The sequence below is a fragment of the Melanerpes formicivorus genome, unplaced genomic scaffold (assembly GCF_026170545.1).
Source record: "Melanerpes formicivorus ecotype bairdi unplaced genomic scaffold, bMelFor1.0.p_v2 SCAF_1, whole genome shotgun sequence".
NCBI lineage: Eukaryota > Metazoa > Chordata > Aves > Piciformes > Picidae > Melanerpes > Melanerpes formicivorus.
In genome coordinates, this window is record NW_027142353.1 from 67400083 (window position 1) to 67428058 (window position 27976).

Here is a 27976-nt window from a genome sequence, read left to right on the forward strand (position 1 = left end):
GCACCTTTTCTGGTAGCAGCAGCAGAGACAGAACTGCCTCATTTTCCTTTAGGCTCTCAAATGAGAGTTGGCAAGAGCCTGCATCTCCCTGATTCATAACAGGAGCTTGGTGCTTTAAAAGTCAGCCCTCTGGATCAAAGAATTGGGATGTCTGACTACAGAACTAAAAGACTAAAAGAATTTTAAAGGTGTTTAAGAGCAGGCTGGCTGAGGCTCTGGCCAGCCTGATCTAGTGTGGGGTGTCCCTGCCCGTGGCAGGGGGGTTGGAACTAGATGATCCTTGTGGTCCCTTCCAACCCTGAATGAAACTATGAAACTATGAAACATCTCAAGTCCAAGACATGGAGCCTGGATTCTGTGGGAGTCTCTATCCATGGTACTGTGGCGCTGGCAAAATCAATTTCTGACTTGGCAAATCAGCAGGAGCAGAGAAGTCATTCAACCCTGTACTCAGCACTGGTTAGGCCACACCTGGAGTCCTGTGTCCAGTTCTGAACTCCTCAGTTTAAGAAGGACATTGAGACACTTGAATGTGTCCAGAGAAGGGCTACAAAGCTGGGGAGGGGTCTGGAGCACAGCCCTGTGAGGAGAGGCTGAGGGAGCTGGGGTTGCTTAGCCTGGAGAAGAGGAGGCTCAGGGGTGACCTTCTTGCCCTCTGCAACTCCCTGAAGGGAGGTTGTAGCCAGGTGGGGGTTGGTCTCTTCTCCCAGGCAACCAGCACCAGAACAAGAGGACACAGTCTCAAGCTGTGCCAGGGGAAGTTTAGGTTGGAGGTGAGGAGAAAGTTCTTCACAGAGGAAGCAATTGGCCATGGGAATGTGCTGCCCAGGGAGAGAGTGGAGTCACCATCACTGGAGGTGTTCAAGAGGGGATTGGAGGTGGCACTTGGTGCCATGGTTTAGTCATGAGGTTTGTGGACAGGTTGGACTTGATGATCTTTGAGGTCTCTTCCAACCTTGGTGATTCTGTGAGTCTGTGATTTATTCCTGAGGTGTTGGGTGACAGGTTGGAGGTGATGATCTCTGAGGTCTTTTCCAACCTTGTTGATTCTATGATATATTCACTTGCTCTTGATCTAAACATAGTGTCAGCCAGATGAAAGGAGAGCTGGAAGAAGAGTTCTTATAGGGCTTGTCTGCACATATATATAGTGCACAGGTTTTGCTACCACAATGAGAGTAGAGTTCTGTAGGAACTCTTTTGCCATAAGTGTCTGTATTTTGCTATCAGCTAAGGGCTGTGGCTCCCACTCTGGGATGTGTGTTGCCCACTGGTTAAAAACAAATAAGTCACCTCTTCTCATAATTGCACCAATAAATAGTTGTGGATACAGATACTGTCCTGATCTCAGTCATTTGATGTTTTCCTAACCATGTGTACATTTCATTCTGTACAGCCAGGTCATCTGACCAATAAATCAGCCCATAGTAAATTTAGCAGAGCACCATTAATGGAGCAGTATTTTCCACCCCAGCAATCTCCCAGCAAATTTATGAGGAGACAGTCCAGGCTTTCAAGTTCTTATTAGCAGATCCCCCTGACACTTCCATCTCTGTGACAAAATAGCCAGCCCATGTTTGTGAGGTTCTTGTCTTTGGATGAGAGGGTCACAGGCACAGAACTTCAGCTTTTAACACTTTTCCCAGCAATATCCTGTCTTCTTCTGTGCACATGGGCTGTTTATTTGCAATGCATTGCATGAAGGAGAGGAGGTGACTAATGACATCAGTGTTGCAGGAAAGCTCATCAGCATCAGTCAGTGGCAGGAGAAAACAGAAGCTGATTACAAGGAGGGTTGCATTGCTACGTAAGGCTGGGAAAGCCTGCTGCATGGCTCTGCATTAAGAGTTAGGAGGCTCTGCAGACTTCTTCCCTGTGCTCATATTTATGGCACTGTTGCCAGAAAGGCTTGGAAAGAGGCACAATGGTTTCACAATGTAGTACAGTGAAATGGTTGTGTTTAAATTTTTCAAGAGGCAATTCAGAGCAAAAACATTTGAACATTGTTGTGCTTGCAGGGGAATGTGTGGAAATCTCTCCACAATTTGCTACCAACCTGAACAGATCCCATCTGGGTGTTATTACCTGAGCATCTTTCTGTTGCTGCAAAAACACAGGAGGTGGTGTGGGTTTATACTGCTCTGTTTCCCTAAGATAGAATAGAATTAGCCAGGTTGGAAAAGACCTCAGAGATCATCAAGTCCAACCTCAGTGCCTCATCCAGTCTCTTTTTAAACACCTCCAGGGATGGTGACTCCACCACCTCCCTGGGCAGCACATTCCAATGGCCAATCTCTCTTTCTGTGAAGATCTTCTTCCTAACACCCAGCCTAAACCTCCCCTGGCACAGCTTGAGACTGTGTCCTCTTGTTCTGGTGCTGGTTGCCTGGGAGAAGAGACCAAACCCACCTGGCTACAGCCTCCCTTCAGGGAGTTGTAGAGAGCAATAAGGTCTCCCCTGAGCCTCCTCTTCTCCAGGCTAAGCAACCCCAGCCCCCTCAGCCTCTCCTCATAGGGCTGTGCTCCAGACCCCTCCCCAGCTTTGTTGTCCTTCTCTGGACACCTTCCAGCAGCTCAACATCTTTCCTCAACTGAGGGGCCCAGAATTGGACACAGGACTCAAGGTGTGGCCTAACCAGTGCTGAGTACAGGGGCAGAATGACTTCCCTGCTCCTGCTGGCCACACTATGCCTGATGCAGGCCAGGATGCCATTGGCCTTCTTGGTCACCTGGGCACACTGCTGGCTCATGTTCAGCCAGCTGTCAACCACTACCCCCAGGTCCCTCTCTGCCTGGCTGCTCTCCAGCCACTCTGACCCCAGCCTGTAGCACTGCCTGGGGTTGTTGTGGCCAATGTGCAGAACCTGGCACTTGGATGTGTTAAATCTCCTCCTCTTGGAATCTGCCCATCTGCCCAGCCTGCCAAGGTCCCTCTGCAGAGCCCTCTTACCCTCTAACAGATCAACTCCTGCCCCCAGCTTTGTGTCTTCTGCAAACTTATTGATGATGGACTCCATCCCCTCATCCAGATCATCAATAAAGATATTGAAGAGGATACATCCAAGTTCTTTTAAAACCTGCATGACACACTCCAGCAGCAGCAGTGTAGCTACCACCCCTGTGGGCAATATTGCATTGCCATCCCTATAACAGTCTCTGTACTGTGGGACAGTGCCCTCACTGAGCCCTCAGGGAAGCCTTCTCTGACAGATACAACAATGCAGCGTGGGGCAATAGGAGAGGGAAGTCATGTAAGGCTGAATCAAGTTGCATGGAGGAAGAGGTGCCATGCTGCACTTAGTGTTCATGGCTGAGCTGTTGTTTCAAAGACTTCCTCTGCACACAAGGAACAGAAGTAGTTTCTCTACATATTTTACCAATCCAGCAGATTTCCAGAACTTTTTTGGCAGCATGTGAATTCCACATGCCTGCTGCCCTCAAGAGAAGGAGGCGACAGGCAGGCTCCTGGGAAAATGTCTGTGTATAAAACAGGGCATCAGAGAGCCTAATGGATGCAAGATGGATGTGCAGAAATAAGTTGGATTTCTATAGTTATAATAGCTGCTTCAGATCTAATTCTGGGCTTAATACAAAAATTACAGCAAAAGGCCATTTTTAATGACAAGGTCTCAGGGCTGCCAATTTTTAGCTCGCTCTGGAGGCTGATTCAAAATCACTACATACGTGTATACACAGATGGGGAATGACAGATTTAACTCAATGGAGAGGACAGGTGCTGGAAATACAAATTTGGGGGAAATGTGGGAGGGAGAACAGTATGAAAGACTAACAGCTGCTCATTGTCCTGCCTTGACTAAAAGTGACTCTTAACAGTCCAGGAAGAAAGAGCCTAAGCTGGAAAGTGGAAGACTTCATAGAGGTAAGAGTCTCCTGCAAAGGGCAGAGACATGCAATGCTGTGAGCAGATTGTAATGAACCTGCCAGGTGTCCTGTTGAAGATTTCTGAACATCAGCCATGCAGTATTTTTGTTTCATTATGGGATGCAACATGGTGCTGACACTGAAAATATATCCCTGGACTCTGAAGCTGGTGATGGAAAAGACTTTCAGACAAGCCTGACTTCAGTGCCCACTGGGATCAAGGCTGTGTGATTGCACAGTTCTCATCTGCAGTAGCAAGATTTTAGTATAGGATAGAATTAACCAGGTTGGAAAAGACCTTCCAGATCACCAAGTCCAACCTATCACCCAACACCATCTAATCAACTAAACCATGGCACCAAGTGCCCCATCCAGTCTCTCTGTAAACACCTCCAGTGATGGTGACTCCACCACCTCCCTGGGCAGGACATTCCAATGGCCAATCTCTCTTGCTGGGAAGAATTTCATCCTAACATCCAGCCTAAACCTCCCCTGGCGCAGCTTGAGACTGTGTCCTCTTGTTCTGGTGCTGCTTGCCTGGGAGAAGAGACCAAGCTTCACCTGGCTACGACCTCCTTTCAGGGAGTTGTAGAGAGCAAAAAGGTCTCCCCTGAGCCTCCTCTTCTCCAGACTAAGCAACCCCAGCTCCCTCAGCCTCTCCTCATAGGGCTGTGCTCCAAACCCCTCCCCAGCTTTGTTGCCCTTCTCTGGACACCTTCCAGCAACTCAACATCTTTCCTAAACTGAGGGGCCCAGAACTGGACACAGGACTCAAGGTGTGGCCTAACAAGCGTGGAGTACAGGGCAGAAAGACCTCCCTGCAGTCAGTCCCCACCTGACAGTGGTGTTCACTTCCCTCTCTGAAGGAGCCAAACCAACTTGTTCAGGCAAGAGTATCAGTTAGGTTTTCATGTGCTCTGAGTCAGATACAGTTCTGAAGAGTTTTAACTCCAAAGTGTCAGGCCAGTGGTCTAAGCAGAAATCACCACGATGATGGAGAGAATGAGTGTGTGTTCCTTGTGTCAATGTTGCCCTAGCTACTAAGCTTAGTGTACACTATACTATTTATTCCCTGCCACAGATCATGCTGATTGTTTGAGACAGTGTGTTCTTTGTTCCCTTTCAAAGCAGACATGGTCTCCAGGTCATATGGTGAGTGGGAATTAAAGGGGGGAAAATGCTTGCCTGCAAGAATGAAGGGGAAACAGATTCCCTTTTATCATTTAGAGCTAGGTTGAGTTCTCTGTGATTACATTTATAGGGGAAGAAAACAGGCTATTGGAGCCTTCACTGAAGAAAAGGGAATAGAATAAGCTTGTCTGAGATGAATAAGCTTGTCTGAGATGAATAAGCTTGACTGAGATGAATAACCTTGCCTGAGATGTAGCTTGCCTGATGATCTGCGTAGAGCATAAAGAGACTTTCATGAATAGGTCATACATTTGGTCACAAGGTATGGATTATGAATTCCAGACTTTAAGGGGAAGAAGAAATGATCAAGAGCTGGCAAAAAACCACCAAACAGTTAGGAAATCTGAGGAGCCAAAGCTCCACTTTCATCCTACCACATAGAATGAGTTGTCATGGCCAAAGAGGGGAGGCCCAGGGAACACTGGTGAAGGTCTTCTGTGGAGAAGACACCAACAGCTGAGGAACAGAATGAGAAATTAGAATAGAATAGAATAGAATAGAATAGAATAGAATGGAATGGAATGGAATGGAATGGAATGGAATGGAATGGAATGGAATGGAATGGAATAGAATAGACCAGACCAGACCAGGTTGGAAGAGACCTTCAGGATCTTCGTGTCCAACCTATCATCCAACACCACCTAATCAACTAACAAATTACTTGTTGGCCATGTCCTTTGTCCTTTGCAAGGTGTGACACGTGGTAGAACTTGCCTTGACTGATGTGAAAATGCAATGTTGTCACCATGGAACGCTGCACAGGCTGAGATAAGGTTTGAATAGTTAGGATTTTTCTGTCATTATGGCTTTTCAACGATAACATCACTCTACAGACACTGAAATGCTTTGCAGGAAGGCATTTTGTTCAACAAAATCCATTGCAACACAGGTGGTGCCTTCTTGCCAGCCCATGCACCAGTACCAGGGATCATGACGGTGACACACTCCATCTCAGACTGTTGCAGCCATTCAGACTGGCTCAGAAGTGGACATTCTACCCTTGAGCAGGTAGATATTAGAAGGATATTCTAAGAGGGTGTTAGAAGGAAATTCTTTACAGGATATTAGAAGGAAATTCTTTACAGTAATGGTGGTGAGACACTGGGACAGGTTGCCCAGGGAGGCTGCAGGTGCCCCCTCCCTGAAGATATTCAAAGCCAAGTTGGATGATGCCTTGAGCAATCTGGTCTAGTGGAAGGTGTCCCTGCCTATGGTGGGGGTTGGAACCAGATGATCTTTAATGTCCCTTCCAAGCCAAACTCTCCTATGATTCTATACAACTCCAATATTTGTGTGTTACCAGCTCTCTGTCTGCACAGCAGAGCTGAGTGGAAGCAGAAGTCATAATATCATAGTATCAGTCAGGGTTGGAAGGGACCACAAGGATCATCTAGTTCCAACCCCCCTGCCATGGGCAGGGACACCCCACACTAGATCAGCCTGGCCACAGCCTTGTCCAGCCTGGTCTTAAACACCTCCAGGGACAGGGCCCCAACCACCTCCCTGGACAACCCATTCCAGGGCTTCACCACTCTCATGGGGAAGAACTTCCTCCCCACCTCCAGCCTGAATCTCCCCACCTCTAGCTTCATAAGAGTCAAGTGTTCACAAGCAATCATTCACCTAAGGCTTCTGTCATCTGTCTAAGAATATTTTTGTGTCAAAGTGCTTCAGCTATTTTCCCCATATTTGTTCAGGAGAATTTGGCAGAATAAGAATCACCTGATAACCTTCAGTATTTCTGCCAAAGCATAGCTGCTGAACACAAGGAAGTGTTTTAGAAGAATCACTAAGTACCAAAAGATGTTTTTCACTGCTGAGGGTTTCCCACACACACACATTTTAATGAGCTGAAGCAAACCAGAGTAATTGAACAAACAGTTACTGATTGTGGAATTCGAGGGGCATCCTCAAATACACTGCAAAAAGATCTTTATGCTTATCTGACTCTGAAATCAATTAACATTCATGAAGCCAAAATGCAAATATGAGTGGTTTTCCTCTGCTGCTAGCATTTATTTCTACCAATAGAATACTGGAGGTGTTTAGGAAGAGAATGGATGGGATGCTTGGTGCCATGGTTTAGTTGATTAGATGGTGTTAGATGATAGGTTGGACTCGATGATCTCAAAGGTCTTTTCCAACCTGGTCTGGTCTATTCTATTCTATTCTATTCTATTCTATTCTATTCTATTCTACTCTACTCTACTCTACTCTACTCTACTCTACTCTACTCTACTCTATTCTACTCTATTCTATTCCTACAGTTCATTCTTAACATGCAGGGAGAAAGTTCTTCACGGAGAGAGTAATTGGCCATTGGATTGTGCTGCCCAGGGAGGTGGTGGAGTCACCATCACTGGAAGTGTTCAAAAAGGAATTGGACGTGGCACTTGAGCCATGGTTTAGTTAGTCCTGAGGTGTTGGGTGATAGGCTGGACTCAATGATCTCTGAGGTCTTTTCCAACCTTATTGATTCTATGAATCTATGATTCCATGATTCCATGATTCTATGATCAGGCACTGGCTAGTTGCTCAGCTCCTGGGGATGGATTTGAAAGCACAAACCTTTCCATCTACTGCTAGTGAAATATATTGGTAGTGATCAGCAGCAGCTGGAGAGAAGAGTGAGAAAAACTCTGTAGACAAGAGGGTCAGTGAAGAAGGAAAGGGAGGATGTGCTCCAGGTGCCAGAGCAGAGATTCATTCTGCAGACTGTTGTGAAGATCAAGGTGAGGCAGTCAGTCTCCCTGCAACCCATGGAGGTTAATGGTGGAGTAGATATCCACCTGAATGCTGTGGAGGACCCCACATCAGAGCAGATGGATGCCCAAAAGAGGCTGAAGGCCTGTGCTGGAGCAGGCTCCTGGCAGAACGTGTGAAGAGGAGCCTATGTTGGATCAGGTGTTCTGGCAGGATTTGTGAGCCTATGGGGGATCCATGCTGGACCAGGATGTTCCTGAAGGACTGAAGCCCATGGAACAGACTTATGCTGGAGCAGTTTGTGAAGAACTACAGCCCGTGGGAAGGACCTACATTGGAGAAGTTCATGGGGGACTGTCTCCTGTGGGAGGGCACCTGTGCTGGAGCAGAAGAGTGTGAGGAGGAAGCAGCTGCAGAGATGATGAGTGATAAACTGACCACAGCTTCCATTCTCTTTCCCTCTGCACTTCTTGGGAGGAGAAGGTAGAAAAATTGAGGGGGAAGTTGAGCCCAGGAAGTTGAGGGATAGGGGAGGCAGTGTTTTAAGGTGTGTCTTTTTATTATTTCTCATTATCCTCTTCTTTTTGATTGGCAATAAATTAATTTCCCTGAGTGGAGTCTGTTTTATCTGTGACAGTAATTGCCAAGTAATCTCCTTGTCCTTATTTAGATTCAAGAGCCTTATGTACTATGGTCTTTCTCCTTGTGCTGCAAAGAAGGTGAGTGATAGAGTATCTTGGTGGGCAGCTGGCAGCCAGCCAAAGTCCAATCACACCTTTGTTTGGTTATGTGTAGGTTATCTGCACAGAATAGATGCATACCAATCAGCTCGAAGTCACACATAATTTAAGCCATTGCTAAGTCCAAGTGAACAAAGGTGGGCACAGTGAGACTAGTTTTCCTCTCCTGAAAACCTCTCAGCTCCTCAGACAAGTGGAAGATGTTATGGAAGATGACTAACTGGAACATTTGAGATGAGAAGTGGCTTCTGAGAGCCTGCTTTCTGCTGCAGATGGCATTCAATCAAGGACAAACAGGACATTATGGGAGCTGGAGGAAAAATATTGCCATCCTAGAAGAAAAATGTCTTCATAGGTCATTCATTTTGCTCAGAGACACCACAAATTTTGCTCCCTGTACTAAAGGGCACATTCTGTTCTTGCCTTCAAACACAGAGACAGTGGTGCAGTCAGGTAGCTCTCTTAAATCCATGCACCAATTACATGGCTCAGGCTGTGGGATTGGAACCTGCAGTTGCAAAAGAGCAAACTGAAGAGCACAGAATTTTGCATTAGAGCCACCAAAACACGAGCCAGGCTGGTTTCATAGGAACATGATTTAATCAAAGACAGGAAATACATGTTGCTCTTTGGGTGGTGTGGTAGCTTATGTTGGATCTGGGAGACTTTTTGTGGATGTGAATCTGATGAGATACTGCAACAATGGAGGTTACAAAAGGCACAAGGAGCAAGCCTTTCCAGCCTGCTTGGGCAGCACACCTGAACAAGGTGTTTGTAAACATTAATCAAACACTGCATGCTTGATTAGCACCTTAGTAACATTGCTGAGGCACTGGAGGCCTCTAGAAGTTAGACTGATAAGATATATTGTTGTAATCTTCACTTTCTATGAGCAAGGGCTGTATCTCTGAAGAAGTTCCTCTTCTTTTCTTCCTGCAGGCCAGAAGGAGCCCTGTGAGCAGGGCAGTAACTATGCCTCCAACCACCGCTGCTCCAACCAGCCAAGCCCAGATCTGCCGGGCTTGCTCAAGGTAGGGTACCAAGAACTCCTGGAAAGAATTTTGTGCTGGGAAACAAACAAAGAAACACAGACAAACAATCAATCAGACAAACAATCAATCAAACAAACAAAACCCACAACAACAACCACAACCCCTAGAAAACAAAAGGTTCTGTGACATGATGCATTGTACTGTCCATTTACAGAGGCTGCCCAACAGATAACACTGGAAGGCTGCCTGAAAAATGAAACTGCATTGCTAAAAATTGAAGGTCAAAAATGGTTTCAAAAGAATATTTGCACTCCTGATAGTGTATTTCTGAATCTTCATCTTAAAGGCAGGAGTAGAACTTCTTATGGTTCTGTCAAAACCATAAGACTATAACCCAAGAAGTTTGATGGAGTATGGCCAAGGGTCCTGCTAGCTCAGCATGCTGTTGACAGCAACTGAAGCAGAGCACTAGGAAATGTTTAAGAGCAAGTCAAGCCTATCACAGAGGGAGCTGGGGTTGTTCAGCCTGCAGAAGAGGAGGCTCAGGGGAGACCTTCTTGCTCTCTACAACTACCTGAAGGGAGGTTGTAGCCAGGTGGGGGTTGGTCTCTTCTCCCAGGCAACCAGCACCAGAACAAAAGGACACAGACTCAAGCTGTGCCAGGGGAAGTTTAGGCTCGAGGTGAGGAAAGTTCTTCCCAGAAAGAGAAATTGGCCATTGGAATGTGCTGCCCAGGGAGGTGGTGGAGTCCCTGTCCCTGCAGGTGTTCAAGAGGGGATTGGATGTGGCAACTTGAAGCCATGGTTTAGTTCGTCCTGAGGTGTTGGGTAATAGGTTGGACTTGATGATCTCTGAGCTCTTTCCCAGCTTTATTGATTCTATGACTCTATGATCTTTCTTTGGTTAGCCCAGCACAGCTTCTCACCAAACAAGTGGGAAGGCAGCACCACAGGCTGCTTTCTTGCTTTGTGGTGGAACGTGTGTCTGTGCTTTTTTTTGTGCTTGCCATGGCATAAGGAGTTATGAAGACCCTCCCAGGCAGGGCGCTCTCTTCACAGTAGAGGTTGAAACGTAACCTTTTCACAAAGCCCAACCAACCTGTTGGTTTGGGTTTAAGAAATGGGAATACCTGTCCCCTTGGGCCAAGGTGAATTTGGAATCCACATCTCCCACTTACTGGCTGTAATTACAATCATTAGCTGTAATTACTATCATTAGCTGTAATTTCTAGCTAGCTATTGGGGGGGATACCCCACCTCTCTAAGAAACCTCTCTGGGACCCCTTATGATGGGTTGTTTTTTTACTAATGCTGCTGTATCTGGACTGATTGATGTGTGCTGAACCACATTTAGAATAAACCTTTATTAGAATAAACCAAACCAGGTTGGAAGAGACCTTCAAGATCATCGCATCCAACCCATCAACCAATCCAACCCACCCAAACAGCTAACCCATGGCACCAAGCACCCCATCAAGTCTCCTTCTGAACACCTTCAATGACGGCGACTCCACCACCTCCCCGGGCAACCCATTCCAATGGGCAATCAGTCTTTCTGTATAGAACTTCTTCCTAACATCCAACCTGAACCTCCCCTGGCGCAGCCTGAGACTGTATCCTCTTGTTCTGGTACTGGGTGCCTGGGAGAAGAGACCATCATCAGCCTGTCTACAACCTCCCTTCAGGTAGTTGTAGAGAGTGATAAGGTCACCCCTGAGTCTCCTCTTCTCCAGGCTTGGTGTGGTGTACTCCCACAGAGGCTTTTAAATGTCTTCCTGTCATCTTGCATTTTCACTGGTGCCCAGAAAATAATTCCACATATCTTCTTGGATCACAGTGCTGCTGAACAGATGCTGTGATGTGCACTGCGCTCTGAAAGGATGAGTTTGGTTTGCAGCACCTTTAAGATTAAGCTATCCTTAGCACTTGATGTCTGAATCTCTTTCTGAGATGTGATTCCAATTCAGGCTGAGTTTAGACTGAACACAGTTTGTTCATCCCTACAACTCAGCTTCACTTTGGGGAATGTCTGGTTGTTATTTCTCTGATCCTTGCTTTCCAGTTAATCCAACTTTGTGTGCTCCAGTATTCTGCCTTCATGTATTCATGTTGAGATTTCTTCTTCTGACCTCATTAGACATATAAATGCTGTACAACACTAAGAATTACCAAAAGGAGAAAAGTAATTTTAGGTTCCTGATGTTTCAGTGTGAGCTGCACAAACCTCTGGGTATAAGGTACGTTATCTCTTTCACCCTTCATTTCTCATCTGTCAGATGAGGACAGTACTACTCACTGCACCCTTTGTATTGGGAATATAAATTCAGGTTTCTGCAGGACTCAGCTGCTATAGTCACAGGCACCAAAGAAAAGTGTTAGAGGAAGCATCTTCAGGATAACATTTTTAAAGTCTGCAATAAATCAGACATTAGGCTACACACTGCTTAACTGAGGAAATGAAAGTCAGAAGTAAAAAGGATTGGCTGTCTGCTTCTTAATGAATGCTGTCTGTGCTGTGCAGTAAATGAGGTGGCAGTATGGGGGGAAATAGTGTGCAGGTAAGATAGAATCATAGAATCACAGAGACAATGAGGTTGGAAAAGACCTCAGAGATGATCAAGTTCAACCTGGCACCCAACACCTCAGAACTAACTAAACCATGGCTCCAAGTGCCACATCCAATCCCTTTTTGAACACCTCCAGGGATGGTGACTCCACCTCCTCCCTGGGCAGCACATTCCAATGGCCAATTACTCTTTCTGGGAAGAACTTTCTCATCACCTCCAGCCTAAACTTCCCCTGGCACAGCTTGAGACTGTGTCCTCTTGTTCTGGTGCTGGTTGCTTAGGGGAAGAGACCAACCCTCACCTGGCTACAACCTCCCTTCAGGTAACTGTAGAGCGCAATAAGGTCTCCCCTGAGCCTCCTCTTCTCCAGGCTAAGCAACCCCAGCTCCCTCAGCCTCTCCTCACAGGGCTTGTGCTCCATGTGCATACATGTGGAGGTGGAGGGTGAATTATGGCTACACAGACAACTTTACTGTTGCCATTTCTTAGCTTTGTGGGCCTGATTTCATAACTCTAATGTTTTCTTAACTAAAAAAGCCCATTGAGTTTATGTTCATTGCAAACATCTAACTGGCCTGTTTAACTTGGAGTATCTTATGATAGTGTGAAAATTGCTACCTGACAGGAACTCAGAACTGGTTTACTGTTATGGAAAAAGAAAATGACACAGTTCTCTTTCCCATGATAGGAAGGTTTCCTAAGGGTTGTGTTAAATTTGTGCTTTGTCCTTGAACCATCTCACTCCTTCATCAGCATGTTGGAGGTTTGAGCTATCTTCTTCCAGTAAAACATGACATGAGTTTGAGATGAGATGTCAGATTTCACAGCACAGCCTTTCAGATCGGATTAATCCATTTAATTGCATCCTGGTGATCAGTCAAACTTTCAAGCTCAGCTTGGAGTTTCTGGCTCAAAGCCAAAAGCCATCTCCCGGCATCTACAGCCTGTTTCTTTTTGCCACACAAAAGGTGTTTGGCATTGCTGTCATCAAGTTGCCATGGCAACTCTCGGGCATCAGAGGAGGGAGCACCCCAGGACATCCTATAATCTGTTAATCCATGTCTCTAACACAACAGTAGACCTATGGCTGGGCTGGCTGGCGATCATGCAAGCTTGGTTTGCAAGTATTTCATTACCATAATACTTTAACCTCTAATTGTGCAAGGCCCAAGAGTGCAAGAGTGCAAGCTCAAGTGCCCAAGTGTTTTCTAGTGGCTACCAGGGAGAAGTGTCAAGAGAGTGAATGGGGACAACAATGCACATTGGGCACGTTAGTCAATGCCAGTTCCATTCCTGTTACCTCTCTGGAGTCAAATGATAATCCTTCCTGAAAGCTGCCATGAACATCAATGTAAAGTCAGTAGGTTCAGGAAAAGCAGGTGGAAGCCAGGTCAGATTGGTGCTTGGTAGCTACTCTTCTGTTAGTGATTAATACAAACAGTATCTCCTCATCTTGCTCTTTCTGATAGCAAAATATAACTGATTAACCTCAACCCAAGCTCCTAGAATCCAGCTCTTGACATACTCTTGTCAAAGAGGTTGCTAATTCTAGGCACCAGCAACAAATAACTTCTCATTCTTGATGCCCCTATTACAAGAGGGATGTGGAGGTGCTGGAGTGTGTCCAGAGAAGGGCCATGAGGATGAGCAGAGGGCTGGAGCACCACTCCTATGAGGACAGACTGAAGGAGTTGGGGCTGTTCAGTCTGGAGAAGAGAAGGCTCCGAGGTGACCTAATTGTGGCCTTCCAGTATCTGAAGGGGGCTACAGGAAGGCTGGGGAGGGACTGCTCAGGATCTCAGGTAGTGATAGGACTAGGGGGAATGGAATGAAGCTGGAGGTGGGGAGATTCAGGCTGGAGGTGAGGAGGAAGTTTTCCCCATGAGAGTGGTGAAGCCCTGGAATGGGTTGTCCAGGGAGGTGGTTGGGGCACCGTGCCTGGAGGTGTTTAAGCCCAGGCTGGCTGAGGCTCTGGCCAGGCTGATCTAGTGTGGGGTGTCCCTGCCCATGGCAGTGGGGTTGGAACTAGATGATCCTTGTGGTCCCTTCCAACCCTGACTGATACTGTGATACTATGAATGCATCAGATCACTGTTTTCCAAGATAATTTAAAAACATAAGGCAGACCATTCTTGTGGACTGCCAAATGTCATTAGGAGGAGAGGAAGCTGCTAGATAATTCTAAGGTGAAGCAATGTGTGTCTCCTAAATTTAGGGCAAAAATGCACATTTTCCATGATGATTGATGAAGCACTATGCTCTGGCAAATCCATGATTGTTCTTACTGAGATTATCCTTCTGTGGTACTGTCAAACAACATTATTGATGTAATGGAGCCAAATGACTTTAAACCCTCAAACCACCATAAGATATATTTTTAAAGTGGTTATATATTTTAGATATTTCTTTTATGTAAGTTACAGGATGGTAAAATCCTCCAGGGTTAATTCCACAAACTAGAAATGAAACTCTGCCCAGCCAAGAAATAAAAAGAACTAATTGTCTGTCATTCATCCATTGCCTAATGTCCCACTTACATGCTTGCAGTCTTGTGTTCCACTTCCTGCTTGTATTGTTAGAATTCAATAGACATTAGGTTTAAAAGAAAACCTTGAAGCAAGACAAGCATATCCAGGGAGGTGGTTGGGGTGCCTCCCCTGGAGGTGTTTAAGCCCAGGCTGGATGAGGCTCTGGCCAGGCTGATCTAGTGTGGGGTGTCCCTGCCCATGGCAGGGGGATTGGAACTAGATGATCCTTGTGGTCCCTTCCAACCCTGATTGATACTATGTCTATGACTATGATATTGTTCAAGTGTCTCAATGTCCTTATTAAACTGAGGAGCCCAGAACTGGACACAGAACTCAAGGTGTGGCCTAACCAGTGCTGAGCACAGGGCACAATGACTTCCCTGCTCCTGCTGGCCACATTATTCCTGATGCAGGCCAGGATGCCATTGGCCTTCTTGGCTGCCTGGGCACACTGCTGGCTCATGTTCAGCCAGCTGTCAATCACTACCCCCAAGTCCCTTTCTGCCTGACTTCTCTCCAGCTACTCTGTCCCCAGCCTGTAGCACTGCCTGGGGTTATGTGACCAAAGTGCAGTGCCTGGCACTTGGACTTGTTGAACGCCATCCTGTTGGACTCTGCCCATCTGTCCAGCCTGGCAAGGTCTCTCTGCAGAGCCCTCCTACCCTCTAACAGATCAACAACTCCTCCCAACTTGGTGTCATCTGCAAACTTACTAATGGTGGACTCAATCCAATAGACTCATCTAGATAATCAACAAAGATATTGAATAGCATTGGGCCCAACCCTGATCCTGAGGGGACACCACTAGTGACTGGCTGCCAGCTGGATGTGGGCAGCATTCTTTCGAATTCTTTTCTTATCCTGGTCAGCAAATTCTTTCTGTTTGTGTCTGCCATTTCTTGTGTGTGCACATTTCACAGGTTGTGTCCCTCTAGGTGGTCAAAGAAAACACCTGTGAGATTTCCTGTATCAAAGCTAGGAAGTTAAGCAGGGAGGGGGCCAGGTTATGGAGTCCTTCATTTTGTCTTTAGGCAGAAGCACTTGTCTTTGCAGTGTGCTCATCACTGGTTAGGCTGCACCTTGAGTCCTGTGTCCAGTTCTGGGCCCCTCAGTTGAGGAAAGATGTTGAGATGCTGGAGCGTGTCCAGAGAAGGACAACAAAGCTGGGGAGGGGTTTGGAGCACAGCCCTGTGAGGAGAGTCAGAAGGAGCTGAGGTTGCTTAGCCTGGAGAAGAGGAGGCTCAGGGGAGACCTTATTGCTGTCTCCAACTCCCTGAAGGGAGGTTGTAGCCAGGTGGGGGTTGGTCTCTTCTCCTAGGCAACCAGCACCAGAACAAGAGGACACAGTCTCTAGCTGTGCCAGGAGAGGTTTAGGCTGGAGGTTAGGAAGAAATTCTCCCAGAAAGAGAGATTGGGCATTGGAATGTGCTGCCTGGAGAGGTGGTGGAGTCACCATCACTGGAGGTGTTTAAGAAGAACCTGGATGAGGCACTTGGTGCCATGGTTTAGTTGATGAGATGGTGTTGGGTGATAGGTTGGACTTGATGATTCCAAAGTTCTTTTCCAACCTGGTTAATTCTGTACTCTGTATTCTATTTGCCTGCTCATGTTTCTGAGAAAGAAAAAAGCCTTAGTTCAGGTTCTGTAATGTAGGTGCTTGGAGTAGCCCTTGCCTTAGAAAATTGTTTTCACAGCTGTTGCCAGCTGCTGCTGTAGGTCTCAAACCTTTCTTATTGATGCTAACAAAGTTTTCAGTAAGTCATGAGGGTTGTGGTAGTTATACAGTTCACAGTTCTCATGTCAAGAGAATCTGGATGTCTGCTAGAGTTTCTGTTCAGATCAGCTCCCTAGTAGCTAGACATGTGTCTGGTTCCTGGGGGATGGATTTCCATGCATGCTGTTGTGACCACTTCTGCTTCAGGGCTGCCATATGTATAAAAATAAATTAAGCTGCAATTAAAATACCCACATACTGTCACTCACTGATTTGCTTTGCAGGGGAAAGCAGGGCTGCAGGTATTAGCTTCTCCTCCTGGGAGCAACAACAACATAATTTACCATTAAAATGCCATTTTGTTATTGGATTCTTTCCAAGTCCTATTTTTGTGCAGCCAGACTCCTGATGCCCTGTGTAGTCCTTCTTCATCTCTACCAAGCTGCTGGTGCTGTAATTCAGACCTGTTGCCCTTGATGCTTTCCTTCAGCCCTTTCATTTGAAAGCAAACAAGATCTGCCTCATGTGCTTGTCCTTCACTTTGTCCTCATCCTTCCTCTTCCTTCTTCCCTCTTCCTATTTCCTCTTCCTCTTCTCTCTTCCTCCTCATTTGAAATATCTGCAGAAGTACTGCCTCTTCTCAACCACTTAGAACTTCACAGATATGACTTATTTTTTCCTCCCATTGTAACCATTTCCTCTTTGTCCACTAACTCCTGGCTGCCAGTCACAGACTTTCTCTTCTCCCTTGGTTATGTGGGATCTTTCAGGGAGGATCAGTAGGCTTTCCTGCCTCAGTTGCTCTGCCAAGAGTTCCTGTTTAGTCCTGTGTTCCTTGAACAGGAATCCCACATTCCTATCTGAAGAAAAGTCTGAGTCTAAACACTGGAGTACTGAAAAACCCCCTGAAAAAAATGATCATGAGATTCCAGCCATTTCCCATTGGTGAGCAGTTCTTCTCCTAGGAGGAAAAATAGCTTAAGCTCTGTTCTTCTCAGTGTGATTAACAAGAGGTTGAGTGACATCTGAGGATTATCTGGGCTTTCTAAACAGGGTCGAATTTCATCCTTTCTGGTGATCTTTCCAACTAATTAAGGCATTATTTTCCTTACCCCTGTGTTAAGGATATGGGCAGAATTTAGTCAGAATTTCATTTTCTGAGGGCTCTGTGCTCCCCTGGGAGGGAGACCAGGAGGCAACAGAAGAGAATTGTTAATTATGAATAGTTTACCATGTGCTTCCTTTTGCAGGACCAGTTCAGGACTTGGTATTTCTGAAAGTCATGGTATTGGACACTTTTTTTTTCCCCCAGTGACACAGTTCTAGGAATAATGTAGCTTTAGGAAATTAATGGCTTTAATTAACACTATGTATAAGTACCTCAGGTCTTGATTGGGAATTAAATTATGGCAACATGAATTAAAGGGGGAAAATACTGCCACCAATAATGATTTTGATATTGGGTTTGAAGCATTTGCTGGATTCTTTTCTGCCTGAACACTTGGGGTTGACCAAATTGTTTATGAGAGGTTAGGAGGAATGGAATGGAATGGAATGGAATGGAATGGAATGGAATGGAATGGAATGGAATGGAATGGAATGGAATGAACTTAACTGAATTGAATTGACCAAGTTGGAAAAGACCTTTGAGATCATCGAGTCCAACCTATCACCCAACACCATCTAATCAACTAAACCATGGCACCAAGTGCCTTATCCAGTCTCTTCCTAAACACCTCCAGTGATGGTGACTCCACCACCTCCCTGGGCAGCCCATTCCAATGGCCAGTCACTCTTACTGACTGACATCTTTGTGTTGTAGTACTAAAGCATTCTTCACAATTATACAGGGGAGTTGTAGATTGCTGTGACAGTGAATCAAGCTAGATTTATCCTGAGAAGTGAACAAGCAAATTAACTGCATGATTGGACAGTTTGCCAAGCATGCAGGAAAGGAGAGATGCCCTGGGAACTCATATTGTTTTGATAAAGACAAAAAATAAGCCATGAGAATGTGAGCATCACTTAAAAGTGTCTGGAGCTTTTGGCATAGAGTTATTGACTCCTAGCTCCTTTTAACTGAAGAGCTACATTCGTGGGCATTTTTCTGCCTCAAACAAGAAAAGGTCTTTGGTACCAAGGTCAGGTCAAGTCAAGTCAACTCAACTCCTATTCTATTCTATTCTATTCTATTCTATTCTATTCTATTCTATTCTATTCTATTCTATTCTATTCTATTCTATTCTAGTCTATTCTAGTCTAGTCTAGTCTAGTCTAGTCTATTGTATTCTATTCTATTCTATTCTATTCTATTCTATTCTACTCTACTCTACTCTGCTCTACTCTACTCTACTCTACTCTACTCTACTCTATCCTATCCTATCCTATCCTATCCTATCCTATCCTATCCTATCCTATCCTATCCCATTCCATTCCATTCTAAATTTTACTCTGGACATTTAAGGGATCAGACTCCGTTTATAAACCAGAAAGAGAACCCTGCAACTCCCTTCCTTTAAAGCATGTCCAGGAATCAGAAATTGTCACTGACTGCCATTACTGTTGCACTGCGACAGTGGAGCTGGACAAATGGCTAACTGGAAATGCAGCACTTTTTCTTCCCAGTTCTGATCATGACCTGACCGTTTAGGTTTCATAGTTTCATAGTTTCATAGTTTCATTCAGGGTTGGAAGGGACCACAAGGATCATCTAGTTCCAACCCCCCTGCCATGGGCAGGGACACCCCACACTACATCAGGCTGGACAGAGCCTCATCCAGCCTGCTCTTAAACACCCCCAGGGACGGGGCCTCGACCACCTCCCTGGACAACCCATTCCAGGGTTTCACCACTCTCATGGTGAAGAACCTCCTCCTCACATCCAGCCTGAATCTCCCCACCTCCAGCTTCATTCCATTCCCCCTAGTCCTATCACTAGCTGATATCCTGAGAAGTCCTTCCCCAGCCTTCCTGTAGGCCCCCTTCAGATACTGGAAGGCGACAATTAGGTCTCCTCGGAGCCTTCTCTTCTGCAGACTGTACAGCCCCAACTCCTTCAGTCTGTCCTCATAGGAGAGGTGCTCCAGCCCTCTGATCATCCTCGTGGCCCTTCTCTGGACACGTTCCAGCACCTCCACATCCCTCTTGTAATAGGGGCTCCAGAACTGGACACAGTACTCCAGGTGGGGTCTCACCAGAGCTGAGTAGAGGGGGAGGATCACCTCCCTCGACCTGCTGGCCACACTTCTCCTGATGCAGCCCAGGATCTGATTGGCTTTGCGGGCTGCAAGTGCACACTGAGAGCTCATGTTGAGCTTTTTGTCCACCAGCACCCCCAAGTCTCTCTCCTCAGGGCTATCCTCCAGCCAGTCACTGCCCAGCCTGTATTTGTGCCTGGGATTGCCTCGACCCAGATGCAGGACCCTGCACTTGCTCTTATTGAACTTCATGAGGTTGGCCTGTGCCCACCTCTCCAGCCTGTCAAGGTCCCTCTGGATGGCCTCCCTTCCCTCCAGCGTGTCTGCTGCACCACACAGCTTGGTGTCATCAGCAAACTTGCTGAGGGTGCACTCAATGCCACTGTCCATGTCCCCCACAAAGATGTTGAATAAGACAGGTCCCAGGACTGATCCCTGAGGGACTCCACTTGTCACTGGCCTCCACTGGGACATGGAGCCATTGACAGCCACTCTTTGGGTGCGGCCATCAAGCCAGTTCCTTATCCATCTAGTGGTCCACCAATCAAACCCATGTGTCACCAGTTTGGAGACCAGGATGTGGTGTGGGACAGTGTCAAAGGCTTTGCTCAGGTCCAGGTAAACGACATCAGTTGCTTGCCCCTCATCTATTAATTTTGTCACCTGCTCATAGAAGGCCACCAGGTTGGTCAGGCAGGATTTGCCCTTGGCAAAGCCATGCTGACTGTTCCCAATCACCTCTTCACTATTCTTTTGAGCGAGTAGTGACTCCAGGAGGATCTGTTCCATGATCTTTCCAGGCACAGAGGTGAGACTGACTGGCCTGTAGTTCCCTGGTTCCTCCTTCTTGCCCTTTTTGAAGATGGGGGCAATGTTTCCCCTTTTCCAGTCTGTGGGGACTTCACCAGACTGCCAGGACTTTTGAAATATAATAGAGAGGGGTTTAGCAACCTCATCTGCCAGTTCTCTCAGTACCCGTGGGTGTAACCCGTCGGGTCCCATGGACTTGAACACTTTCAGGTTCTTCAGATGATCACGAACCTGATCTGCACTTACAATGAGCAGTTCTTCCTCCCCGTCCCTGGCTTTGACTTCCATAACATCAGGAGTGTGGCTAGAGGCCCTTGCAGTGAAGACTGAGGTAAAGAAGTTATTAAGTACCTCAGCCTTTTCCTCATCACAGGTGACCATGTCACCATTTTCCTTTCTGAGAGGGCCCACACCTTCCCTAGTCTTCTTCTTCCCATTAATATACCTGTAAAAGTTCTTAGTATTCCCTTTAATCTCCCTGGCTAGATTCAACTCAAACTCTGCTTTGGCTTTCCTGACCAGGACTCTTGCTGCTCGGGCAGCTTCCTTGTATTCCCCCTGTTCTACCTGTCCTTCCCTCCACTTCCTGTAGAGTTTCCTTTTAAGTAATAGTGTGTCCAGTAGCTCCTTGCCCATCCAGGCAGGCCTCCTAGCATTCTTACCTGCTTTTCTCTTTGTTGGTACACAGAGCTCCTGGACACAGAGGAGGTGGTCCTTGAATACTGACCAGCTGTCCTGGGTCCCTCTTCCCTCCAGGGCTTTGTCCCATGACACTTTGGCTAGCAGATCCCTGAAGCGATCAAAATCTGCATGCCTAAAGTCTAGGGTCATGAGCTTGGAATACTTCCTCCTGATTGCCCTGAGGATGTTAAATTCAGATTCTACTCCTAATAGGGCTGTGATAGATATCACTGGTGTCAGTGACTCAATTTCAGTTGAAACCTTTCTTACAGTAGCATGTTGGCTCTACATCAGACCAGAAATATGCAAACAAGCAAATATGATTTGAGACTAAAAGGAACTGTAAAGAAGTGTCTCAAGCCCAAGACATGGAGCCTGGATTCTCCAGTGGTCTGTTGTCTTCCATGGTACTGTGGCATTGACAAAATCAATTCAGAATAAACATCTGTTTTCTGACTTGACAAATCAGCAGGAGCAGGGAGGTCATTCTGCCCCTGTACTCAGCACTGGTTAGGCCACACCTTGAGTCCTGTGTCCAGTTCTGGGTTCCTCAGTTTAGGAACGATGTTGAGACACTTGAATGTCCAGAGAAAGGCAACGAGGCTGGGGAGAGGCCCTGAGCACAAGGCCTACAAGGAGAGGCTGAGGGAGCTGGGGTTGTTCAGCCTGGAGAAGAGGAGGCTCAGGGGAGACCTTATTGCTCTTTACAACTGTAGCCAGCAACCTGTGACAGAACAAGAGGACACAGTCTGAAGCTGTGCCAGGGGAAGTTTAGGTTGGAGTTGAGGAGAAAGTTCTTCCCAGAAAGAGTAATTGGCCATTGGGATGTGCTGCCCAGGGAGGTGGTGGAGTCACCATCCCTGGAGGTGTTCAAGAGGGGATTGGACGTGGCACTTGAAGTCATGGTTTAGTTAGTCCTAGTATCACAGTATCATTCAGGGTTGGAAGGGACCACAAGGATCATCTAGTTCCAACCCCCCTGCCATGTGTTGGGTGACAGGTTGGACTTGATGACCTCTGAGGTCTTTTCCAACCTTACTGGTTCTATGATTCTATGATTCTATCCAGGGAAAAAGCTGGAATAGAAGGATATGTTAATGTCTTCCACATTTGCAGACATATTTCAGGTCGTAGGCAACATGCCTGCCATTTCCCCAAAGCAGTAACGTTACCTGGGTTTTGCAGATACTCATAGTCATATCCCAGCTCTCTTGAGGACTTGAAAAACTCCCCATTCCTGTACAGGGGGATAAAGGGCACCATGTAATTTTCTCGATTGTGCCCAATGGGTGCATTGGCTGCAGGGTAAACTTCCAGCATGGGCCTGTGTCTTCTTAACCATTGCTCAAAAATGCTGCAATAGAAAAAAAACCAATTCATCCATGAATGGCAAAGCCTGGCAGACATTTCCTTCTTGAAGATTAAAACAAATGGGTTTATGCCTTTTTTGTTTGTTTGTGTTAAACGTGGGGGCATGCAGCGTCTTGTGCTCATGTGCACGCAATGATTCCCAAATCACTTGGTCTTAGCTACTTCAATGCAGGCTTCCTATGCAAGCCTACTGAAACCAAAGACCTGCAGAGTATAGAGAAGCTGAATATGCTTTTAATTCCAGAAAGGCAATGAACTGTCTCTCTGTGATTTGACTGCAGGTTCTGCTTAGTAAATCACATGGTTCTGAAGGATAGAGAAAAGAAGGATTGAAAAGCTCAGTCCTTCCTCCTCCCTTGAGAAACTTCTATGACTGGGCTTGGATGGTCTTGTTGCCAGCTGCACAGGCCTGTTCCCCTTTGCTTTCTCTCCACTCTTACAAAGTTTTTCACACCTGCATTAAAGTATGGCTACATCACGGTGGGTTTGACACCACCAAAGAGGTGGAAATACCTGAGGAACAAGAGATAAGCTACCTGAGTCCAAAAATGTGCAGAAGCAGGTCAGCTGTGAGGAAAAAAAAGCCTTACACCAACCACAGCTTCTTCACTGATCTTGGTGTGTGCCTAGTGGTTTTACGTGTTCTCACTCCCCTCTCACAGCTGCTGTTGTGCAGGGGTTTTTTACCTTTTCTTTAATATCTTATCGCAGAGATGATACCACTGTCACTGATGCACTCAGCCTTAGCCAGCAGAGAGTCTGTCTTGGATCTGGTGGGCACTGGCTCCATTCAACATGGGGTCAGATTCCAGTATCTTCTCACAGAAGCTGCCCCTACAGCCCTCTTGTTGCCAAGACCTCACCACATAAACCAAATACAAGCAGTTACCCACATTTCTAACCTCAACTGCTCCTTTCCAGTTTTCTCTATCAAAGTTTGTCCCATGAGCTGTCTGTCAGTGCAGGGTTGTATGTCTGTCCTTCAACTTGGAGGCAGAAAGCTGAAAGGCTGCAGTACAGGAAGAGTTCTACTGACATTTTCAAGACAACTACTAGATGTGTTTGGAGAACAAAATTAACAGCTCTCCAAAACATCCTCAGATCTCCCTTTGTGTCTGGGTTTTGCCTGCTCAGCTCTTTACTTTGTTTCAGCCCTCAGATGCATTCCCTGGTTCCCTGTTGATTACACAGTGACCTTGGTTTGTCAGCATACACCTGGATATGCCAGACTGGAATAGAGGAGGTGGGAAGATGCTGAAAGGAGAGCAGTTGGAGGTATCTTATATGTGAAGAAAAAGGATACTCTCTGAGGATATGTTAGTAGGAGGAAATTATGAGCATCAGCTTCAGGAAGTGATTGCTGCATTCTTTAATCAGTTATGAGGCATGGAAGTGGTCTGAGGAGACCTGTAGCCTGTACTTTAACTGAGATCTCTTCTCAGCAATTGCTGCTCTTTGACACTGGACACTGGCTGGACTCAACAGACTTTCCTCTTCCTCTTGTAGTTAAAAAGCAGCTGTTCAGGGACTCAAGTTATCTCAGAAGTACTCTGTAATATCAGGATCTCTGCAGTGCATTCAGGGATTCTGCTGGTAGAATTTTACCTTCTTTGGGCAGAAGTGGTGAGAAATGTGTTGTTTACCCCAGAAAATTAAAGCCCTCTTACATTCATCAAGAGAGGCAGGGCCAAAGCCTTGGCTCTTTTTTTAGGATCAGAAGATGTATTAGATGAAAATATCACAATGCTCATACACCTTGTCAACTCTTAACAATGGAGGTATTCATCTTGATTAAAATCTTCATTTGTGGCTCTCATCTTCAGTTAATATCATCAGCCTTGTCTAGGAAAACTTGTCAGAATATTAATGTTCACCTGAAGCTTTCAGATGGATAAACTCAAACAATGATATCAAGGCTTCAGCTACAGTTGTCACCAGAAAGTTTGAGCAAAAACTCTGTAATCAGATTGCATCTTTGGAGAATGGCATAGAGAAATTGAGTAATCATTAGAAAGGGCACAGAATAGCAAAGAAACCAGGGCATTAATTTAGTGCCAGGGGAGACAGGGGAGTTTTGGCCTCCAGTCCTTTCCCTGCCTGCCTATTGTGCTTAGGGCAAGGCACCCTGGCTATCAGTGCCTTGTTTTCCTAGCACTTGTGGAAGGAAGCTGAGTTCTCTTCAGCACAAGGCTGTTAGAGGTACAGAGATGCTTTGGTTATGGGGACCTGGCAATACTTCAAGAAGGCTGCAGGCACAGAAATTGGACTGAATTTTCAAAGTCTAGGAACGATCCATAGCCTGATTTCTGAATGCTCAACCTGAGCTACTTCTTGGGCCTGGATTAAAAATAAAATGCTGAGCTGTCACATTCTGGAAATCTGTAGGGCTGAGAAGAACAAGGTTCAGAGCTGGAAGTCATCATTCATCTGAAATAGCTTTGTATTACATGCCCTGAAATCCAGTATCCTCTCTGGATGCCTTAAAGATTGCCACTTCATAGCCATTTCGAGAAGACTCCTTAGGCCAGTAATCTTTCAAGCAGAATGCAAATGCAAAGCATTTCCATGGAAATGAGCACATGTGCTTCTGGATTCTTGCAGTTACAGCGTGGCTCCCACATGGGGTAGCAAGCATTTCTTAGCAGTAGCAAAAGCATTGAATTGTCTGCCCTTGCAGCTGATCTTTAGATTAAAACACAGTCTTATGCCTCTAATTACTGCAATGAGTTGTGCTGCTGATGCACAAGGTATGTTGCACAATTCATTGGTGATGCACAGCTCTCTTCTTTAGCCAGCACAAAATCACAAAATCTTTGCTAAAATCTGTTCCTTCTGACTTCTCTGTGTGCCACTGTAGAAACCTCAGAAACACAGTCTCAAGCTGCGCCAGGGGAGGTTTAGACTCGAGGTGAGGAGGAAGTTCTTCACCGAGCGAGTCGTTCATCATTGGAACGGGTTGCCCAGGGAGGTGGTTGAGTCATCGACCCTGGAGGCATTCAAGGGGAGATTGGACGTGGCACTTGGTGCCATGGTCTAGGCATGGGGTCTGTGTTGATAGGTTGGACTCGATGATCCTCGAGGTCCTTTCCGACCTAAGTGATACTGTGATACTGTGATCTCTGTCCAGTTCTGGGCCCCTCAGTTTAGGAAGGATATTGAGACACCTGAACGTGTCCATAGAAGGGCAATGAGGCTGGGGAGAGGCTCTGAGATCAGGCTTTGATCCAGTTACTCTTGACAGGTTTTCCTTTTCTTCCCTTAAAAGAAGCCCAGGTATTTCCTTTTGATATCTTGGAAATGAATACTTATTTTAGATACTTTGCTCAGCAGCTGCAAACCTGAAAGAGCTTAGGGTTGCAGAATAGAATAGAATTAGAATAGAATAGAAATAACCAGGTTGGAAAAGACCTTCAAGATCATCAAGTCCAACCTGTCACCCAACACCATCTAATCAACTAAACCATGGCACCAAGGGCTTCATCCAGTCTTCTCTTAAACACCTCCAGTGATGGTGACTCCACCACCTCCCTGGGCAGCACATTCCAATGGCCAATCTCTCTTTCTGTGAAGAATTTCTTCCTAACATCCAGCCTAAACCTCTCCTGGCACAGCTTGAGACTGTGTCCTCTTATTCTGGTGCTGGTTGCCTAGGAGAAGAGACCAACCCTCACCTGGCTTCAACCTCCCTTCAGGTAGTTGTAGAGAGCAACAAGGTCTCCCCTGATCCTCCTCTTCTCCAGGCTAAGCAACCCCAGCTCCCTCAGCCTCTCCTCATAGGGCTACATGCAGACAGACAAAATGCTTGCGCAATTAGGAGGTCTTTTTATGGATTGACAAAGACCAAGGTAGAAAAGCCAGGTTTATGGCAGAATAGCTGATCTGAGATCCCTAGAACTGTTAGTTACCTTGGCAAACCTCTGCTATCATGTTCTCTTCATATGAGTCCCTTCATCCTTTCCTAGGCCTGAGAGCCTTTGATGCCATGGTTTAGTTGATTAGATGGTGTTGGGTGATAGGTTGGGCTTGATGATCTTGAAGGTCTCTTCCAACCTGGTCTGGTCTGGTCTGGTCTGGTCTATTCTATTCTATTCTATTCTATTCTATTCTATTCTATTCTATTCTATTGCAGGACTATGAATTAAGTGACATCTGAAGGGCTGTTTTATTCCACATTTTCTCCCTTACTTGACACAGTAAGACTGAAGATAACAAAAAGATCAGGGTTCTGTGAAATCCAAACTCCATAGTTCATCTGGACAAAGGAAAAACCATCTGGGCAGGAGTTCAGTGAGAGGGAAATCGGGCCAACTCCCACAGCAGTCTGGTTGGTTGCTGTCTTCCTCAGCATGTAGACAAAGAGGGCAGGCAGATAATTAGTGATTTGTTTAGGTAGGAGTGATAATTTCCAGAGATGGAGACATTTTTAGCATGGCAATCCCAGCTAGACTGTTGTGTCATTTGGGAGATGTTGGCAGTGCTGAGGAGAGCAGATGGGTTGTGAGTGTGGTAGAGAAGACAAGGCAGCACAAAGAAGAGAAGAGCTAATCAGAAGTCATTATTATTATTATTCAGAGAATGGAAATGGTGAGAACCTAATCTAAGATCTAGAAGATGGAAAGTGTAAATCCTCCAGGGTGACAGCTCTTACCTAGATGGGTCATGGGCAATCAGGACTGAAAGAGACATTTAAAATATGGAAATGAGCTAAATGAAATGGAGATTGGTCTCCTGGCAGCTGAACCCTAATGTCCTTTGTATTTCTTAAGTGGCAAGCAAAAGTGATGGGGAAGAGGCAGCTTTTATTTAAAGGCCTTAGACTGATTAAAAAATAATTCTATCTAGATTAGAGCAAACACTGCTTCTGACTGCAAGGCTTCTTCCTCTGCTCGAAGAAATCAGTGTCCCAAGTGCATGTCCCAGCCAGAGGTTAAGCAACTGAAAAGGACAGGAGAATAATTTGAATTTTGAAAGGTGCCTTGACACACATTTAAGGCTCAAACAGGCTCAGCAGTCTTCCTATATTGCACTTCCAGAGTAGAACTTGTTTTGTAGTGAGTATAGTATCAAAGAGTGAAGGTTTTGAAATTAGAACAGAGTAGCGTAGCGTAGCGTAGCGTAGCGGAGCGTAGCGGAGCGGAGCGGAGCGGAGCGGAGCGGAGAGGAGAGGAGAGGAGAGGAGAGGAGAGGAGAGGAGAGGAGAGGAGAGGAGAGGAGAGGAGAGGAGAGGAGAGGAGAGGAGAGGAGAGGAGAGGAGAGGAGAGGAGAGGAGAGGAGAGGAGAGGAGAGGAGAGGAGAGGAGAGGAGAGGAGAGGAGAGGAGAGGAGAGGAGAGGAGAGGAGAGGAGAGGAGAGGAGAGGAGAGGAGAGGATTAACAGGTTGGAAGAGACCCTTGAGATCATCAAGTCCAACCTATCACCCAGCACCTTCTAATCAACTAAACATGGCATCCAACACCTCATCCAGTCTCTTCCTAAACACCTCCAGGGATGGTGACTCCACCACCACCCTGGGCAGCACATCCCAATGGCCAATCTCTCTTTCTGGGAAGATCTTCTTCCTAACATCCAGCCTAAACCTCCCCTGGCACAGCTTGAGACTGC

At 46.2% G+C, this 27976-nt stretch overlaps 1 protein-coding gene across 1 annotated transcript in view; it reads right to left on the minus strand.

Moving 5' to 3' along the window:
- Positions 1-9113: 9113 nt before the first annotated feature.
- Positions 9114-27976, minus strand: part of TYR (tyrosinase) — a 59791-nt gene continuing 40928 nt past the window's right edge. The window contains 2 exon segments of the mRNA XM_068143857.1: positions 9114-9582; positions 22178-22359. Coding sequence (XP_067999958.1) covers positions 9359-9582; positions 22178-22359 — 406 coding nt within the window. The 3' untranslated portion in view covers positions 9114-9358.